General features: G+C 39.2%; 1 protein-coding gene and 1 long non-coding RNA gene across 8 annotated transcripts in view; one reads left to right on the top strand and one right to left on the bottom strand.

Moving 5' to 3' along the window:
• Positions 1–20,630, top strand: part of LOC140691315 (uncharacterized) — a 29,873-nt gene that overhangs the window by 2,558 nt on the left and 6,685 nt on the right. Inside the window, exons 2-3 of one of the 2 annotated variants that reach the window (XR_012066922.1) lie at positions 10,290–10,334; positions 18,904–19,155. This is a non-coding gene — a long non-coding RNA (uncharacterized lncRNA). Of the gene's footprint in view, positions 1–10,289; positions 10,335–18,903; positions 19,156–20,630 lie in introns of those variants that run through there. The other variant, XR_012066923.1, reaches the window with a different exon arrangement.
• The window catches only part of DCTN4 (dynactin subunit 4), a 111,172-nt gene continuing 92,136 nt past the window's right edge, over positions 1,595–20,630 (bottom strand). For all 6 annotated transcript variants that reach the window (XM_072954606.1, XM_072954615.1, XM_006204438.4 and 3 more), the window contains 8 exons: positions 19,664–19,737; positions 19,317–19,429; positions 18,918–19,027; positions 15,407–15,480; positions 12,582–12,636; positions 11,441–11,548; positions 9,568–9,665; positions 1,595–7,033 (listed from right to left, as the gene is read on the bottom strand). In XM_072954606.1, the coding sequence (XP_072810707.1) occupies positions 6,820–7,033; positions 9,568–9,665; positions 11,441–11,548; positions 12,582–12,636; positions 15,407–15,480; positions 18,918–19,027; positions 19,317–19,429; positions 19,664–19,737 (846 nt within the window). In that variant the 3' untranslated portion in view covers positions 1,595–6,819. The remainder of the gene's footprint in view (positions 7,034–9,567; positions 9,666–11,440; positions 11,549–12,581; positions 12,637–15,406; positions 15,481–18,917; positions 19,028–19,316; positions 19,430–19,663; positions 19,738–20,630) is intronic.

Genomic DNA, 20,630 nt, shown 5'->3' with positions numbered 1-20,630 from the left:
GTCTGTATATGGTCTTGTTGATTATTTTGTCTATCACAAATGGGTTGATTTTTCTTACTTTGTGTATCTCGAACTTTTTATTGAATGCCAGTCACTACTTATAAAACAGTAGAGACTGAAGTAAATAATATTAATGCTTGGAAACAGGCAAGCCTCTTCTTCTCTAAGGCCATTTGTGTGGAGTTTGGTCAATCTAGTCAAGAACTTAGCTAGGTTTGGGTTTTGTTGTTGCTATCATGGCCTTCAGTGTACCAAGAGATTTCATATCTGCTAGTGTTATTTCGTGCTTTAGGTTGGGGCTGAAGAAGTGTTCTCAAGTGTTCGTACTTTGTCCTTAGCTTTCAGCTGTCCTGCACAACGGCACCATAGTGGTGGTCCCTACCCCCTTGCCCACACCCCTAGCAGCTGATGTTTGTTACCAGCTACTTGTTCCATTGGTAGTGGGCGAGGAGTCAGTGTTTCTTTGTTCTAATTCAGCCTCTGTCTTTAGTTATGTCCTTTATGCCCAGGCCCTGGGAATGGGTCTTTTCTCAGCATTCTTGCCCCTCCTGTCTGTGGCAGCGAAACCATGACTTGTGTCAGTGGCTGGTCTTGTGGGGGATTTTCCTGCCCCTCTTGCAGTGGCAGGAGGACTTTAATGGTATTAATATAAAATCCTGGGGCTCAGGACTGAATCCTGTCCCTCCCAAGTGTTGAGGTTTTTTTCTTACCATGCCCCGGCAGCAGTGGGGCTTTATCTGTGCGCTGGGGAGACAGATTTTTCTGCTTCTCCCCCAGCGGTTTAGGCCATTTTGGTCCTAATGAGGGAAGGGCCTACGCAGGGGCAGCCAAGATTTCGTGCCTTTCCTATGCCTCCTTTCCTTTGCACGCCTCCAAACCTAGGGAGGCTCTGTAAGGCTCCAGCACTCCCACACCTGGTGGTTTTGGAAAGAGATTGTGAGTGCAGGCGAGGTCCCTTGGTGTCACAGGTGCCCGGGGGTTTTATACTGTCCTGCTAGCCCCAGTTTGGCCTTTAGCAATTCTTTAACATTTTAGTTGATGTCCTCTTACCTGCTTGCATGGTGGTCAGCACTTCTTCCTCCCATGCTCTGCTGCAGGTGAGCCAGTCTGCATCCACTCTCTCCTTGGAGGGATTTGTCCTTCCTTGACATTCAGGCTATTTGACTGCCCTGCCACATCACCTTTCTTATAGATCCAATAAAATGTCAGATTTTGTAACCTATCCAATTTTTTTGTTTGAGTTGGGGTGACTTTCTTTTCAGATATCTACATCACAGGCACAAGTGGAACTCCTGAGTCTCCCCATTTTACTTAAATATGTTTTTAAGAGGAACATTTTTGATCACTTCTGTAAATGGAAAACTAGTGTCACACATGTAGATGTAGCCTTAAGAACAAGTACGATGAAAATGAAACAATTTTTTTAGTAAATAGAACTGTTGTCTGTCAAGGGCTCTGAGCCAGAAGCCTTCTTTTTTTCTTGTAAAAAAGCATACATAAGAGAACTGATACTTCATCCCTGATTTAACCAGAAGGATGGAGGAGAAGAGGTGGCCAGGGCACAGGGCGTGCAAATGAAACAACTGTCTCACTCTTTGGTTCCATATTATTTAATGTTACTTTCACTTAATACTTAGTCATCGTCTTACAGGTGGCTTGTATTGTGAACTATATTTCACTATAGATGTCCCTGACCACCAGGAAATGGAGATGAAGTTAATTACAGTTGACCCGTGAACAACACAGGTTTGAACCGCATGGATCCACTTAACACACACATTTTCCCCCGACTAAATACATACAAGTACTACACAATCTATAGTGGTTGAATCCACAGATACGGAACTTCAGATATGGAACTTCAGATACAGAGGGCCAATGGCAGAGTTATACAGATTTTTGACTGTCCCAGCACTGGGGCCCCTAACCCCCACATTGTTCAAGGATCAACTACATTGCAGCTGAACAGGTAACTTAGCTGAGTTTGAGTTTACTCCAGGCTACCCTTTGAATGGAATATAGGAGAAAAAGATGACAAAGGGTCCTGGATTTGGCTCTGCGGGAGTCTGCAATCCAGTAAAGGAGCTAAACCCAAACATACAAAACCCAATACTAGGAAGAGGTAAATGCCCTGGAGAGGTAAGCACTACAGATTAAGATTACATCTCGATAGGACTAAGGGAGAGATGGGACAGAGAAGGAAGAGTATCCCAGGTGGAGGTAAGACCAGAACAAGAAAGCTCAAGGCAGGTAAGACGTTTGGTGTATGACAAAAAGAGGCATGTGGATATATTTTTTTTAAAGGTAAGGGATCAATAGTTATATAAATAAGGGAAAGGATGATGATATTACTTTATTTATTTAACAAATATTGGTTGCCTGCTATTTTCCAGGCATTGCTCTAGGCTCTGCAGATACATCAATTAAAAAAAGATAAAAATCCCTATTCTATGAAGCTTAAGTTCTAGTAAGGTGAATCCAAAAGCAAAGTATGTAATGCTGGATGATTAATGCTACGGGAAAAAAAAGACACAAAGAAGGGGGATATGTGTTTCGGGGAAGGCAGTTTATGTTATTAAATAAGGAGGTCAGGGAAAACCTAAGTAGGAAACATGTGAGTAAAGACCTGACTGGCAGGGGTCTCAATTATATAGGTATCTGGGAGAAGGGCTTTCCAGGCAGAGGAAACAGCCAGTGCAAAGACCCCGAGAGGCCACCTCCTGGGGTGACTTCAGCTGTCAGAGGTCTGTGTGGCTGAGATGGAGTGAGCACTGGGAAGCAGTAGATGAATCTGGGGAGGCAGGGGTGGGCAGTGAGTTTCAGGTCATGTAGGACCTCCTCAGCTATTGTAGGGACTCTGTGTTTTGCTCTTAAGCAAACTAAGAAGCCTGAGAATTTTGTTTTTTCAAGATAACAACAAGTATTTATTATCTCATGTAGTTTCTGAGTCAGGAATTTGGGAGCAGTTTAGCTGAGTGGTTCTGGACCTCTTCATAGAGCTGGCTGAATGTCTTCATGACATGACAGCTGGCTTCTCTCAGAGCCAGAAACCCAAGAGAAGTGGAAGACACAGTGTCTTAAGAAGCCTAAGGATTTTAAGGAGAGAAATGACTTAATCACTCTGGTTACAACGTTGAAAAGTGACAACAGTGGGGCAAGGACCAGAGTGGCTTCAAGACCAGTTTAGATGCTACTGTAAATCATTATCTAGCGCTCCATGTAGATGATGATGATTTGGCCCAGGACAGTAATGCTGGAGAGGCTGTGAAGTGGTCACAGTTTGAAAACAGAGTTAAAAGTGTTTGCTGACATTGGCTGTGGCGTGTTAGAGTCAAGGGCGATGCCAAGGTTTTTGTTGTGAGCAGTTGACGGGATACAACTGCCATCTAGTTAGGGACGAATGCTAGAGAGGCAGAGGTGGTAACAGAAAATCCAGGCTGTGGTCTTCTTAGACTTTCAGAGACAGGAGTTGGTATGTAAATTTGGGAAATGGCCTAAAAACTGGGTGAGATCACTAAGAGTGAGTGTAGAGAGAAAAGCACTGTAAGAAATGAGACCTGGTACACCCCAAGGCTGGGAAGATGGGAAAGAACTAGCAAAGGATACAAAAGAAAAGCTGCTAGTAAGGCAGAAGGAAAACCAGGAGAGTTGTGTTTTAGAAACCAAGTCACTCTTTCATGCAGGGAGACTTCAGCTGTCAGATGCTACTCAAAGACTAAACAGATAAGGACTGAGAACTGACCATTATATTTAATGGTGTAGATCGTTGGGGACCTTGACAAGAACAGCTTGGTGACATGGTGGGGGTGGCAGCCTCAGTGGAATGGGTTTAGGTGAGAATGGGAGGAGGAACTGGAAGGCAGAGTTAAGAGTTTTGCTGTAAAGGGAATAGAAGAATGGGGTGGTGGATGAAGAGGGGTGTAAGGTCAACTTGTTTTTTTTAAGGTAAGAGAAACGCTGATGGAAATGATGGAGGAGAGGGAGGGGGAGAAATGGCTGAAGCGATGTCCTTGAATAGCTAAGAGTATGAAATTGAGTGCAGTAAGTGGTGGGGCTGGCTTTAGACAGAAGAACATGAACAATTCATCTACATAAAAGGAGGGAAAAGTTGAGCGCAGACGGAAGTGGATGAGTGGCTACTTATGAGGGTTGGGCCATTTTGTACATTTAAAAGGCAATGACCCAGGATCAAAGCTGATAGAGGCCTAACAACATAACATTTACATAATTGTTCTGAGAATATGTCCATGAGGAGCGCAAGCAACATCTATCTACATAATGTTACGGTGAAGTCACTTGATGAGGTTTCAGCTTAGTTCATTTGGAGAAATGGAAGGAGGGAGCATGCCCCACTGACTCTCAAGCTAACTGCTGAGTCCACCCGTCATGCTATTCCAATCAGTCTCCATGAAACCAAACAGAAAACAGACTCAAGCTTTGTCTGCTTTATTTCACTACATTAAGTTAAGCAGTAAGGCAAAACAGTAACCTGTCATTCATAAAGATCAAGGAGTGTCTCTCATTCCCAAAAGGGACCAAAAAGGATGCTTCTTCACAAATATGCATGACATTTAGCTCATTACGCCTATAAGCACTTTGAACAAAAGAAAACTGTGGTGGGCTAATCAAATCACAAATTCAAATTCACTTAGCCTTAAGTTCCCCAAATTGTAGTTTCTAGTGCTAATGACATCTAATTCACCTGCAGTGGCACACACTGACTACGCTTTAAAAATCTTGCACCTGATCTAATATAAAAAAGGAACAAATAAAATTCCAAATTTGCCAGCTGCAGATTATTGAACCATTTCTACTAACACACAGAATTACCAGCTTGCACTGAAAACTATCTCGAGGAAACATTAAATAATGGCTCTGTTATTCTACAAGTCAATTTGGCTTCTGAGGGAAAAAAATGTCTATGATCAAAAGTGTTTTTGTGTTTCTGTGTCACATGGGAGTGATGAGACCCATTACTTCAACACTACTTCTGGGAACAAATACCAGCTATCCACCATGAATGCACAACTATGTGTAGTCTACGCAAGCGTGTAAACATAGGAAGCTGTTCTCCACCTGGATGCCCATCTCCTCCGCTGGCAGATATGGAGCATTGGCGTCACAGAAGGCACTAGCACGTAGTGAAACACAAACTAATTTGACACTTTGTGGGGTCACAAAAAGTGTACAAATTTGTCATTACACAACCCCTCCCCAACTCCTAAGATGCTAAGCCTTATTACTGTCTTAATATTAGAGATACGAGTAGTTTTTTTCTTACACTGCAGTATATATATTACTCTGTGGGATATTGTTTCATAATATTGGCTTGATCGTAAGAGTACTAGTTAGTGTCTTTCAAAGGCTTCCTTAATACTTTTATCTTCCAAGGGGAGCTGATGAGTTACTATGTCCTGTCTGTATTCTAGATTACTATATATATATCTTGTAATTTTTTTTAAACTAAAGGCTTTAACTTAAAAACAAAACCACGGTAAACAGGAAATTTCTCTTTTCCCCCAAAGTCTGTTGGCCACTTGCTAACAATACATTAACAGAAAACGTGGTGCAGCTGGTGGTCTACTTTGTCAAGTCTCATTTCACAAAACATCACAGAAATTAAGGTTAGCAACCCAACTCCAGGAAACCCAGTGAAAACAGCATGTGTGCTATTAGGCAAGTATTCTGGGCTACTTGCTGAACTACTTGACGGTTTCCGGTCAAAGTGGTCTTATTTGACACACTGTACGATAAAAGTCTCAAACGTGGGCAGGTTCTTTTTCTTAATATCCAGTTTTGGATCAAGAGATTATTAATTTCCCCTTCAAATCAACGGAAAGAACATTAGTTCAGATCATGCTAAACATCTAACCTTCAAAATGTTTTCTGCATTCCAAAAGTGAACTTGTCCACCAAGTTTTCTTTGGGCTCTGTCCAGATCCCAAATACTCAGAACAACTTATTGAATTAGAGGCAGAACAGAGGAGAAAGGGTAGGGAGAAAGACAAAGACTGCCCCCCTGTGGCAGCATCAACCCCTGGACATTCTGCCAACAGTTAAAATGAATGGAGTTTGCCCCCACCATGACATGTAATTGTTTGCTTCTCAAATTCTCCCCTAAAAAAAAAAGTCCATATTCTACTGGGAAAAAAATTTTAAGGGCAAGTTAATAAATAAGTATCCTATATTTACTTAAAAGAGGGCAAATGAGGGTGCCTTAACCATGTCACAGGTTTTTCCAATCATCACAAAACGAAAGACAATGTGACAATTCTATTTGCCCATCAAATGGAACTCTATGGCAAGATGGGAGCCAGGACGGCAAGTGAAGGGATATATTTAGAGAGCTAGATTAAATCTAATGGAATACAAAAAAGCAGTTGGTGCGCTGAGACCAATGCTGGGTCGTCAACAGCAGGTCCACCTTTCGGTTATTTTAAGTTTCATCTGTGAGATTGGGATCCCTCATGAGACCAGATCGGGAGATAGTATGGTCAGTTTCTCAAGTGGTCAATCTAATGCCACCGCAAGGAACAGCCACTTGCTTTCTTGGGTTGGAACTATGCTGTTGTTAGTTAACGTGCAGGGTTCAGTGAGGAAGACACAGACTCACAGGTGTTAACAGAAGAGAGAGCCAGAGGAACAGCAGTCACCCTGTGTTCCTAATGCCATGTCTAGGCCCCCACCCTCCTAGGAACAGGATTCAGTAGTGCATGGATACATCATTATAAACAAGGCCCAATGAAGCAGCGGCTTCCATATCTTAACGCGGGTTCGTGGTGATACTTTCCTTTGGGATCTGCCCCCCAGGGGAACATTTTAAGGAAGAAGCGGACCCAAGCTGAGTTCCACATGCTGGGTGAGCCAGATGACTTCTGTGCCCTGGTCACTTTCCTCGATGGGACGGATGGGGGCTGCCAGGTTTTTAAAATCGTGCTTCATCTTAAAGCACACGGTCACTTCGCCCTCTTCACGTTGTGGGGTCACCTTGATGAAAATACCCACTTTGTTGGCCTTTCTGAAGGCTATAATGCTACGGAAGGAAAGAAGCACAGTATTAGGCAGGTCACGAGTCAGCAAAGCCAGTTAGACTCACAGTCATTTTATGGCCCAACAGGAAATTTCTGATGACAAGATATGATCACCATCCCCTTTATGGACAATGAAGAGTTTCTTCAGCAAAATGTTGATCTCATTTTTTTTCAATATTACAGAAAATATAGTCATAAAAACTTAAATGGGAAAAAGTAAGTCTTTCCTCTCCTTTCCCTCCTCAGCACACAAAGAAAAACTGTAAACAGTCTGGCTCTCAACCTACCAGATATTTTTCTGTGAGCTTACACTTTTCTGCTTTTTTAACCAACACAAAAGGGACACACTGTTCTGTAATTTGCTTTTTTTTCCACTCTGTTTATCAAAAACACCTGTCCATGTTGGTAAATATCTTCTCTTTTCTGCTTAATGGGTGCACAGCATTCTACTGTTTACCATAACTGGTATACACCAAGGCTGTTGCCAGTTTTCCTGTCATAAGCATCCTTTCACATTAACCTTTACATACATGTGGTAATATTTCTATAGGATATAGACGAATCCTAACTCGGAGCTTTAAAGGAATTTCTGGAATAACAACAATCAGTGTATTTTGTAAAATAACTTCTGTAAATTAGGAATTTTTAGAACAGGAAAAAAAAATCTCTTTAGCTGAAGTTTCCATTTCAGTTTTCTCTGATATGCACTTGAAGTTTGTGTTTTGAAAACTTAGCTTCAAAAAGTAAAAAGGAAATGAAACAAACAGAACTTGATCTACTAGCCAAATGATACTCAATTACTCTAAGAAAAATTACTGAAATTAAATATTTACATATTACCTAGTATTCTGTACTATTAATTTCCAGATATCTGGAAGTCCTATAAAGTATAATAATGTGAAATATAATTAATTCAGCCTTTCATTTATCTGTCACGTAATCTGACTGGAATTTCTTATCTTGTATCTTTCCAGACGTTTACCTTGACCTTACAAATTTCTGTTCTTAATTAATGTAATTTAATTCAGGACCCACAAAAGCAAGGAATGCATTTTGTACTACAGTAACTCAATGCATTTTTGTAGTCACTAACCAAACCTTCGATTTATATCAGATTCATTTTTTAAAAATTCAGTTAAAAATAGTAAAAGAAAAAGGTTTTCTACCCTTAACTTCCCAGGTAACCACTGATATCTGGGAAGCTTTTTTTTTTTTCAATTCAGATTCCTGGTGCCTACCTAGACCTGCTAAAGAGAAGCTCTGGGGTCTGGCACTCTATTAGAATTTAAAAAAAATTTAAAACAAAATACTCACTCTGGGGCCTACGTTAACCCAAGTTTGGTAATCACTGTACTAATCTCACTTTGTTTTTCTAACTCATCACATGTTATTTCCTCTTTCCAATACTGTGCTGAGGGAGCTTTTGATCATTCTGTTAAAAAACCTTAAATATTCCTTATGCCAGTGTATTAAATGCTACTGCTTTTCAGCTCCAAGTCCACCTTCTATGTCTTGCTTTGTGACACAGGGTTCTGCTAAGCACATTTCTGCTTGGTAGGCTGGCTTGCTGTCAGCCTCCCTTCAGGGGCTCTAAAGGAGACCAGAAGCCTGAGGGAGGAAGGGGCTTGCTCGTCCCTGTGGGCTTCCTGTCTGGGTGTGGTCCATGTGGGCAGCACTCCAGCAGGGCTTCTTCACTCAGGAAGTGGCAGTAGCCAGGTGCAGTTTTCCAACTGCATAGCCAGCTTCAGCATGCCCCATCTCTGCCACCCTGAGTGCCAGCACCAGGCATGCAGTGTCCCCTCCCCCATTTCCCAGAGGTCTGAGTTTCAGCTCGATGGGGCTTCTCCTTCAGGCTTCTAAATTTTAATCATTTTAGCCATTTCCCTTTGTTTCCTCAGCCCTATGAAGTAACTGCTTCATAAAATTGCCATCTCTGGGATTCTTCAGAATTGTTTTTAACCTCTGAAGTTACTTAGTTAACAAATCTTTTATATTATATTCTCTGCTAAAATAACTGATGTGATTTCTGTTTTTAGACTAGAACCTGACTGATGTATTCCTCATCTGGGAAAGGCTTGGTTTTTAACTTATTAGTTATGAGAGAGTAAAATCTATTAAATACTCTAAGGGGAAAAGGCAGGGGACAAATTCAATGATAAATCTTTTGGGATAGAATACTGTATTCTATCCACAACCATTAAAAATCATGCACTTGAAAATATTTTAACATGGGAAAGAAACACAGGTTAAAAAACTGTGCTTACAGAATGATCCCAAAGATGGAAATGTGCTTATCTCTGGTGGTGGGATTTTATTTTCTTCTTCAAGGTTTTATATATATACACACACACACACACACACACACACACACACATATCCAATTTCTATAGTAATTATTTTTATAAATAGGAAGAAAAAAGTTATTCTAAAAAATTCAGGTAAGAAAACAGATCTATGAGTGGGCCTCTTGTATCAGCCAGCTGTGGTGTGTGGTGTGTGTGTGGGGGTGGGGGTGTGTCACAAAATGATCACTCACTCAGGATCGTCCTGAAAGTCTTGGGGTTCTGCCAACTCATCATACTCTGCTGCTGCGTCCTTGCCGGCTAAAACAAGCTCTTTGGGGGGCACCACCACCTGGAGAGCAACACAGAGAGGCCTGCCTCAGAAGGGATCGCTGTATCGTAAAACAGTCATTCAACGGAATACAGCCAAGTATTGCACCGACCTAGACATACAGAAGTAAAGCAGCAAGTTTCGAGAAACACAACTTTCTTTTACTTATAAAAAGCTTAAAAACATGTTGTATAGGAATACAGACATTTCTAGTAAAAGAACAAGAACAAAGTAGTTTCAGGGAATGATAAAGTCAAATGAGTGCTTACTTCTTGGGGGCTGCAAGGGGGAATTCAGGTGGGGAGGACATGGGGGCTTCAACTGTGTCTTTAATGTTTTATTACTTAAGGGGGTGGGAGTACATGGGTGTTTGCTACATCACTGTTTATATTTTGTGGTACATCTGAAATAGTTCCTCATTTTCTTTTTAAAAAGGAAAAACATGAAGGAGAAAGTGGCTCCAACATATTTTCTGAAGCTGGGGATACTGGGTATGTTTACTGCCATGGGAAACAAGCATTCTTCAGACTTATCCTTATGTTGTAACCAGGCTTCAACTTTGCTGTGTTAGAGGTTAATAGATAACATCATGAATCGCATTTCTAATTACATCTAATTTCATATCTAATTTATATCTAATTTCAGATATAAAGGTGGCTGGGGAGCTGTAAAGAGAGAAACAGCAAATCCGTAAGTTGGGTATACTCATTAAACACTTACTTCTGTCTCTATCCTCACTGGCACAGGTCATTAGTGTTATTTAAAAAAGGAGCAAGGACAGATGAGTGTCATCTCTCTTGGGAAGTGATGCTAGTAAGTGAAATCATTAAAAAGCATAAGGGAAAAAAGAGGTAAATTCTCTACCAAGGACTACTTGAATAACAGCTATTTAAAGATACAGGTATCCTTTCTACCATTTTTGTTATGAGTATTATGTTGAGTCAGCAGTAGATGGTCTATAGAGAAAAGTTCTTGATCTATAATTTCAAGTACTAAATGAATCATGAAGTAGCAAAATGGAGAAAGGCCACATCTCATTCATTCCACTAACACTGAGAGTCAAAGTCACCTATTCTAACATGTAGTTAGTGCTATGTATATTCTATGTAAGCAGAGGGCGTTTAGTAAAGGCACGCTAACTTTAAAAAGGAAATGACACTTCCTTTGAGTCTTGAATAATGAGTATGCACAGACAGAAAGAGGTGTGGGTACGTACGTCAGGGGAGTCGGGGTAGGAAGGAGGAATTCTAAATAAAACGAATGGAAAATGCATTTCTCCAGCATGAAAGTTTATGACCCACTGGATCTGCTTGGATCTCAACCATTAGTATGTACAACGTGGAGAATGCTAGATATGGGGGTCTCAGGGAAGATAATCTCGGAAGAAAAGAGAGGTGAGGACAGTAAGGGGCTCTTCAGCTGTGCCAAAGAATTTAGACTTCATCCCAAAGTCAGAGGGACACCAAACATGCAGCATGCCATCATCAAAGTTAGATTTTAGAAAGATCATCCTAAGGGCAAGACAGAAGATGGGCTGCAATGCAAAAGGCGGGGGGCACTAAAAACAGTCAGTCAGAAAGTTACTGTCACCTTCCAGGTAAGAAATGACGAGACCTTCAAAAAGGGCAGTGGCAATGTGTTTGCAGACAAAGTAAAAAACTTAAGAGGTGAAATCAAAAGAACTTGATGAGTGCCTGGATGTGAAAGTGAGACAGTGTGAAGTCCTTTAAGCCAGGCCAAATGAGGCCACCCCAGGAAAAGTCAGGGTCTGTGGAGATGAGGCAAAATGCTCCTACCTTAGCGGTGCTGTTGATATCATCAGGGTCCCCCTCCTCGCACTCCAACAGAGTCACATGGGTGAGGTTCTCCACGGGATTTGTAAGAGTCAGGAGGACCTGACTCTCCTGGGGAGGGAAGAGGAAAGGCATCTCTCAGACATGTTCCACTGCTGCCACCTAGGTCCACTTTCTTAGATGCTGATTTCACAAAATCCCCATCCACTCCGCCCTCCACCCCCCACCATTACTCTTGAGCACTAACACCCACCTATACTTCCATATCACTGCATTCTCAAAGTGCTCACCAACTCCTAGTCTAGTACTTATGTCAGGCTGTATACTCTCTGAAACTGCTGTTTCACTGGGGAAATGGAACAGATCCCATAGAAAGGGTCAGTCATTTGATCCAGAAATTCTGAAGAATATACATCATCCAAGTGACTGTTTAAAGTTTATGTTTCTTACCCTACCCAGGTTGCGACTTCAGGACTGAAAATAAGGAAGCCCTCATAAATAAACCATGGGAGTCAAAGGCTAGCCAAGTGTATTAATAGAGAAAAAAATGGCACATTAAGACTGTAAAAGACTTAAGATTTTTTGAACCATAATTTGCCCTTGTTTGGTGTGCTCTTGAGATTAGCAAAAAAAAAAAAAAAGAAATCTTTAAAATGAACAGGGACTATAAAAATGTCTTTATGAGCAGCATGAAATAACAAAAGAGGCTGCAGCAGAATATTCTGTAATTATCTGGGAGGTCTTTATGGGAGATAAGGTCCTCAAAGAAGAAAGGGGCAGTGGCAAGAAGAAATCTGACTGACTCCTGGTATCTCATACATACACACAGACCAGATGGTACAGAACCTGGCTGGAGGAGAGCTGAAGATGCCCATGGGGTCTAACTTCTCCTTTCTTTCCCCATGATTCCCCCTCTGTGTAATGTGCACACTGCTCCTTCTGCATGTATTTCAAAGATGCTGTTGTCAAGAATCCCAGTTTAAAGACATTTAAAATCTCAATCCCTTTATTATTTCAAACTTTCTTGTTTTCTATCCTTGCTCATTGCATCCCATGCCAAATATACACAGCCACCACACACACACACACACGCACACGTTCTTGACTAATCCTTTCTCTTCCTATTAATAAGCATGGTACTAACCTTCATGTAGCGAAGGTTGGGAATTGACATGATTCTCACTTCTGGGATATAATTGCTATGCATGAATAAAAAAATGCATTAATGTTCACCAGAGTCTCTCAAAATTACCACTTTTTTTTTTAAAGCTAGTGCAGCAAAGAAAGGATTTCTTCATGTTAACTAGAACATGTCAGAGAAAAAGAATTTTAAAGATTTGTATCACTTAAGAACTTAAGACGTGAAACCATACTGGTAATGCACTCTTTCTGAAATCTTATGTATACCTCTAGTTTAGATCCTATATATGTGGGCATCATGGCACGTATCCTTCTTATATATGTATTTCTTATACACATATATATATATATAATTATATATATTTTAAAGATTTTATTAATTCATTTCCGTAAATCAGTAAGGCAGCTGATTACAACATCCAAGATTGATTTAACACATGGTAGGGGGTGTAAAAACACTACCACTTACTTACTTACCAAACACTTTTATATAGCACTGATTAAGTGCCAGGCAGTTTTTTAAGTACGTTACAAATACTGACTCATGTAATCTTCACTTCAACTGCATAAGATAGATATTACCATTATCCTCATTACAAAGATGAAGAAACTAGGCTTGGGAGGGTAAACAGCTTGCTGGTAAGTGGCCAGAATTCAAACCTGGGCAGTCTGGTTCCAGGGTCCTTGCTCTTTACCACTGTTACGTTACATCTCTAAATAAGACCACAGAGTATCATACTTACATGTGCTTGTTCTGGACCCAGAACTGCCCAGGTTCAAACTACAGCTTAGCATTTATATACCAAGATGCTTCTTTGTAAAGAGTAAGGCAGGTATTTACCTCTTTGTGTCTTAGCTTCCTCAATTATAAAATGAGGACAGTGAAAAGTATGTATATCTTGAGGTTACTGTGAAGAATAAATTAAATACATACAAAAGGCAACTGGAACAAACAGCACATATAAATATTACTGTACTTAGAGTAACATAAGACAAAACCTACGGCAGAAACACAGTAAGTGGGCGGAGGTCGGAGTGCATCGTAGCATCGAGGCAGAAAGGTATTTTAACTTCAGACTAAGTATTTTTCATGATTATCATGAATTATCACATCAGGATTACCTGAGTAACTTAATACAAATTCAGGGGCTCCACTGTCAAGGATCTGGATTTAGCCAGTCTGATGTGTGGCCAGAGCATATGTATTAAGATTCGCAGGTGACTGCCATTATGCCAAAAAACAAGCACTTTTTTCAAAGCAAGCTTAAGAAATTGATGTGAAAAACATCTTGCCAGTCAGGATTTCTGTAACGAGCGTAATCCTTAATTAAGGAAGGAGTTCGTACGAGACTTCCCGTGCCATTTTTGTAGTCCTCGCCAGTCATGCTTTAAATAAGAGTAGTTAGGAAAACAACATACTGTATGGTGATTTTACATTTACAAAGCATTTGTGAGCGTAACAGCTCGTTTGATCCTTCTCAACAACCGCAAGAGAGAGGCGGGACTGGTGTTATTCCCATTTCAGACGTGAGGGAAGTAAGTTTAGACAAATTCTGTAAGTGACAGAACCCATATCTGGCCCTCCTAGTTCTTTCCCCAACTCACCAGACCAGCACTTCTCTACCACCCTGACTGCCCGTGATTTCTTTTTAACTGTTGTATCATATTCTACACAAGAGTGTATCTCAATTTAATCAATTATTTGTTAATGGTTAATCAGCTTGACACTAAAATTGTTTCTAGCTTTTTTGCCATTAAAATGCTACAACACACATCCTTATAAATGTACCTTTATATATTGCTTCTGCTTCCATAGGAACAGATTCCTGAGACAGTATGATCAGGTTAAAAGGTCTGTGTAATTTTGTTTTTGATACTCTGGGCCCCTCTCCAAAAGAAGACTAGCAATTTACAGCCTACCAATAATGTATGCAAGTCTGTTCACCCACATTCTTATAAGCACTCAATACCATTTATTACCCTTAAAATTTTTCCTATCAAGTGTCAGCATATTTCTGCATACTGACTGGCCATATGAAATTTCTCCTCTGTGAGCTAACTGTTCAAATCCTTTGCCCCACCTCATCTCCCCCTCCCTGCCCATTCCAGGGATATTGAACTTTTATTTATCACGAAATAGCAAATATTCTTTCTCGTCCACTGCTATATTGTCTCAGGACGTTGTTGTCAATTTTGTTTTTTAAAACTCATATTCTTCTGCTAAGGTCAAAGCTGGCTATTTTCCTTAGGGGTTTCTGAGCTTCCTACCTTACTTAGGAAGGGCTCTCTCACCCTAAAGTCAAGACAATAATTTCCTAATTTTTCTTGTTTGATAAGTCAGCTTCAAACACAAAATTCCAATCTACTGACAAGTCTCAGTGAGTTAACACTAATTTAACCACCTTATCCCACTCCACAAAGCGATACCAGAACACAGTTAAATAAAATGAACATTGTTACAGGCATATTCTTCAATCTGCTGTACTTTATTTTTTACTTTAATTTTTTTAATGATCATTCCCAAATTTAGGTAGTTTATCATTTGTAATGGATGACTACTGACCCTCCAACTAACAACATACCATATGCTACAGACCACACTGTCACGTGTCCTTGATATAAACACCCTGGATTCTGTGTCTACAGAATTGCCTTAAACTTCCTGGTATGTGGTATGTACCTCAAAACCAAACAGGAACACAACAGCAAGGGTACTCTGACATAGTTTCTCTTCTTTTTTTTACGCTAACAGTAACCACATTTCACATCAGAAAAAACCCACAAAAGAACAATAACCCAAAACACGAATTGCAAAATACAAATACTCACACAGCTACCAGCTGGATTTTGAATTTAATAGATGTTGGGTTAAATTCCGGCTTGCTCAAATTATGTTCACATTTCTAAAAAAGAAAAAATACAATATGTATCAGAGAAAAATAAGAACACACTCTGCTGATTTCAAGAGCTACTAAATTCAGAAGAATAGCATTTACTAAGAGTTTGGTTTCATTTTGCTCCAAGACCACAGATGTTTTGAAATAGTGTACTACTGATAACCAAGATATACAAAAAATGTTTGGGGCTTCTGGAAATAAGCAACTACACTATCAAATATTATAACCTTGTAGTGCTTCAAAACTACTAAAATAATTAACACATACTGAGTACTTATGTAGATTTTGCTGAGTTTTCCTCTATACTAATTTTATTAGTCTTTTTTATTTCCTCTCTGCTAGCCTAAAAGATACGTATTCTTGGCTTAAGTGTATTTAAGCATCACATCAACTTTATTGAGGCAGGTGCCGGTACTATAATTATTATTGTCCCTATTTCACAGATGATGAAAATGGGGCACAGGAAACGTAAATAATCTGTGTAAACTTCACAGAACCAATGAGACTTGGAGCAGGGATTTAAATCCAAGTAGTGTGAATCCAGATCTCATGTTTTAAAATACAGTAACACTTACTTTCTTGAATGGGCAATATATGCATGTGGCTAAAAAATATTTTTAACAGTACAAAAAGGGTACAGCGTAAAGATAACAGTTACCTATCCCACTGTTCATCTCCCCTGAGCCAACCAGTTTCTCACATGTTGTCTCACAGATGCCTATGCACGTAAAAGTATATGCATACATCATCTTTCTTCTTCACAATAACACAAAACAGAACTTATTTTTTTTTCACTGAATCTATCTTGGAATTACATACCAGCATAGAAAGAAGTACCTCTGTCTTACCACAACGACTTCTATAACTTTTTTAACCAGACCCAAAATGATGGATGTTTCCATGATTTTGCTACTACAAAAAATGCAGCAATGAGTAATCTTATACACAAATCACTTCGCACATACATAAATCTATCTGTAGGATAATTTCCTAAAAGGGGTGCATGCATTTGTTATTTTGATGGACACTGCCAAACTGCTAACTTTTGCCAACCTGCTGATTATGAAAAGGTTTCTCATTGTAGTTTTAAGCTACTTTTCCTGATTACTGCTGCATAAATTCAATTATCTTTTCTATTTATTGGGTACTGGGATTTCCTCTGCTGTAAACTGCTTCTTAGTAACTACTGGTTATTTTATACTGGGGTATCTCCTCTTTTCTGATTTGTTACAGTTCTTCACATATTTTGGATACTAATTCTCCATTAATTATACCTTACAAATTACTTTTCCCAGTCTATGACCTATCTTCTCACTTCTTCGAGTCTTCTTTGGAGTAGAGGTACAACTTTTACTTTTAATGTGTCAAATATATAACTTTTTCCTTTATAGTTTGTGCTTATTTGTCTTACTTGTGGACTATACCCTTACCCAGAAGTCAAAAGATATTCTCCTACATTTCCTTCTAGAAGTTTCACTCTTCACATTTACTCTTTAAAGTCTCCAATGTTCCTGAAATTGACTTTTGTGTATGTGGGAGGTAGAGACCCAGTTTTATATTTTTTCATGTAATCATCTGACCTAGCAAAATTTCACAGGCTCTTCTTTCCCCAATGATCTGCAATGCCATATTAAGTGAAAACAAGTTTCCTCACATGCATGAGTCAGTTTGCTTCCTCTAGTCTGTTCCAAGTCTGTAGTCTAACATACACAAGTATTTTTTGTTTATAAATACAATTATTTTCCCTCCTTTCTTACCCAGTAAGTTATGTACCTACTATGCACCCTGCTTTTTGCATTTAAAAATACATCCCAATTAGTAGACTCGTTTTTATAGATTTACAGTACTCATTTGTGTGGATGAACCCTAATCTCTACATATTTTGATTTGTATTTGTAGAGATGTAGCTTCAGGGTAGACTCTTACAAGTGAGATCGATGGGTCGATATGACACTGATTGTTTGCCTGCTAGATCTGTCCACTGCTGAAAGAGCAATGTTGAAGTCTCCAACTATGATAGTGGTTTCATCCATTTCTCCTTGCAGTTCTAACAGTTTTTGCCTCACATAGTTTGACACTCTATTGTTAGGCACATACATGTTAAAAACTGTTAATATCTTCTTGGAGAACTGACCCCTTTACCTCTATGTAATACCCATCTTTATCCCTGGTAGCTGTCCTTGCTCTGAAGTCTGCTCTGTCTGAAATTAACATGGCTACCCTTGCTTTCTTTTGGTTAGTATTAGCAGTCTATTTCTCTCCATTTACTTTTAATCTGCATGTGTCTTTATATTTAAACTGGGCTTTTCTTTTTAAAAAGATTTTTCATTATAGAAATCTTCTAACAAAATATCCAAAAATAGTAGTAGTATAAATCCCTAGGTACTCACCACCCAGCTTCAACAATTAGCAACTTGTTAGCAACAACGGCCAATCTTGTTTCATCTACACTCTTACCCACTCCCCGTGCCCGACTATTTTAAAACAAATGTCAGACATCATGTCATTTCATCCTTAAATATTTTGGTATGTATCTCTGAAAGATAAAGACATTCTTAAAAATAACAGTACCATTATTATCCCTAAAAAAAATAAATAATTCTTTTAGTAGCATAAAAAAAATCCAGCCAGTGTTTAAAATTCCCGAAAGGTTTCATACATTTTTCTTTCCTTCCTCCCTCTTCCCCTTCTTCCCTTCCTCCCTTGGCCCTTTTCTATGTTTTGTTTGAATCAGGAATTGAAGCCTATACACTGTGTTTGATTGACAGGCCTCTTAAGTCTCTTCTAATCTAGTGCTGCGGTATTTGGTAACAGCGGCCACTAGTCACATGTGGTTATTTAAATGCATTTCATCTTAGAAAGACTTAGGACTTCAGCTGCACTATCACATTTCAAGTGCTTAGTAGCCACATGTGACCAGTGGCTACATGCTGGACTGTGCAGATACAGAGCAGTTCCATCATCACAGAATAGTTGGATAGTAAGTACTAATAGTTCCTTTTCCTTTTTTGTTCGTTTTTTTGTATTTGTTTCCTTTTACAATTTATTGAAGAAACTCAGCTGTTCATTCCATAGATTCCCAGAGCCTGGATTTTTTCCCTTCTTTGTTTTCTTTTAGATTGATTATTTTTTATTACTTCTTGTTTCCTCTCTACTAGCCTAAAATCTTTATATTCTTTCACTAGTCTTTTAGAGGTTAGCAATATAAACTTAACCTTCAGAAACCTCCGTTTCCACACCTGTAAAACAAGGATAACAACAGTACCTACCTCACTGAGTTATGAGGATTAAGTTTATCTTGAAATTTTTAAAATGGTATATTCTCTATAAGCATTTTCTATACTTATCACATTCCAGAGGTTTTGATATTGACCAGACACCAATCATGTTTATTTTTGCTTTTCTCCTACACAAATGGCAAATCTACAGAAGGGAACACTCACCCGGCAGCGCAGGGACCTTTTGATCAGAAGATGCTTGTGCCGAGGATACAGCTGTGAAGCACAGATCGGCTGGAAGTCAGGCTGTAAGAGGCGCTGCTGAAGGGTGGTCACTAGTGTGAAAGGCAGAAACCAAGCTTAGTTTACAGTGACTTGCTCAAAATCAGACAATTATAAGAAATAACACCGACTTTGTGAACAGTGTTCTTCGAAAAACTGTAATACAGAAATTTGACAGACATTTTAAAATTTTTCAAATGATTATGTCTCTTTTACTTTCTACACGATTCATTCTACCACTAAAAACTAGGACTTTAAAAATCCCAAATCATAAGGCATATAAGTAACAGAAGCAGGATCAGATGTAAAATAAAAACAAAGTAGAATCATGTATAAAATTACCCTCTGTCAAATTTACTGGCCTCGTATAATAGTCTTCAGGCAGAGGTTCCACTTCATCTACAGCCTGAGCCGGCTCAATCTTTATCTCTTTCTGGTCCTCTCCTTCTTTAAGGCTAAAGGAGAAAAAACAGTAATTTCTCAAGAGTCCATGTGGTTATCTTCAAAGTCTATGATATCAGTAAATGAAGTACTCCTCTATTGTAGAATATTCTTTCTGTTTGGGTCTTTTCTAAGTATGAGTATCTTCTTCCTCATCGGCAACTGTTATTTACTTGGAATCACATTCTTTCAATAACCACTTTAATACCTGCTTTTTGCCTAAAAGCCCATTTAATGCCCAAACTTACGAAAGTCCAGCAAGGGTACTGATGGTTGTACCAGCTCGTGGTCGCTGAAGCCTGGTTCCAAGACCATATTTGTCCTAAACAGAGTTCAGAGATTCCTATTAGAAATTCCACTTTTATATCTCCTCGTTATCAAAATTAAAAATTTGGGGAGGGACAGCATGAGAAGCTCAGGGAATAAGCAAAAAAAAAAAAGCTACTTTGAAAGCTTCTTTTAAAGAAGAGTAGTTTGTAGTCCCACATCATCTTAGTTTTAAAATAATAACAAAAGCACCAAACATGGAGATTGAAACTACATTAATACAGTGAAAATGAGCAAAATGTGACTTTTAACCTAAAAGTAGCTAAGCTATAGCTTAGACTAGAACTATGTGGAGTATCCAAGACCCATGATGAACGTCTTCTCGGAATACCAGTGATCATCTGCTAACTTCCTCAGGGTCAGCAAGAATCATAAAAGAGAACTTACCACTACATGAATAGTATGTTGCTGAAGGCCCCAAAATAGCAGCAGGTTGCAACAGAGACAAAAAATGCAGCATAAGATAGAAGCAAACTCATACAGCAGGCAGGTTTTATGGGAAAGTTGGAAGAATAATGCATTTAATTCAAATTCCTTTCCGAGATATGCTAGTGCGTACACTGATTATCCCACCGGATGGTTCACAACATTCATTACGACTTCATTAGAAAGTCTTTGGCAACCGTGGATACTTTGCAAGTTTTAATGTTTTACTAAATTCTAAACTAGGTATTTTTATATGGCCCTTACCAATTTTTAGGGTTTGAATGGCTTAACTAACTCTCATGCAGAGGCAGTATGACAAGTTATTGAGCCTTTCCTCAAGTGTAAAATGGGGATGTACCATCTACACAGGACTGTTGTGAGGACTGAACAAAGTACTACATGTAAAGTGTTTAGCACAGAGCCTGACATATCAACGCCATTTAGTAAACATTATTCATTAAA

This window comes from Vicugna pacos, chromosome 3, assembly GCF_048564905.1.
Source record: "Vicugna pacos chromosome 3, VicPac4, whole genome shotgun sequence".
Classification (NCBI taxonomy): Eukaryota; Metazoa; Chordata; class Mammalia; order Artiodactyla; family Camelidae; genus Vicugna; species Vicugna pacos.
Note: the sequence above shows the minus strand (reverse complement) of the source record. Positions and strands in the feature narration are given on the sequence as shown.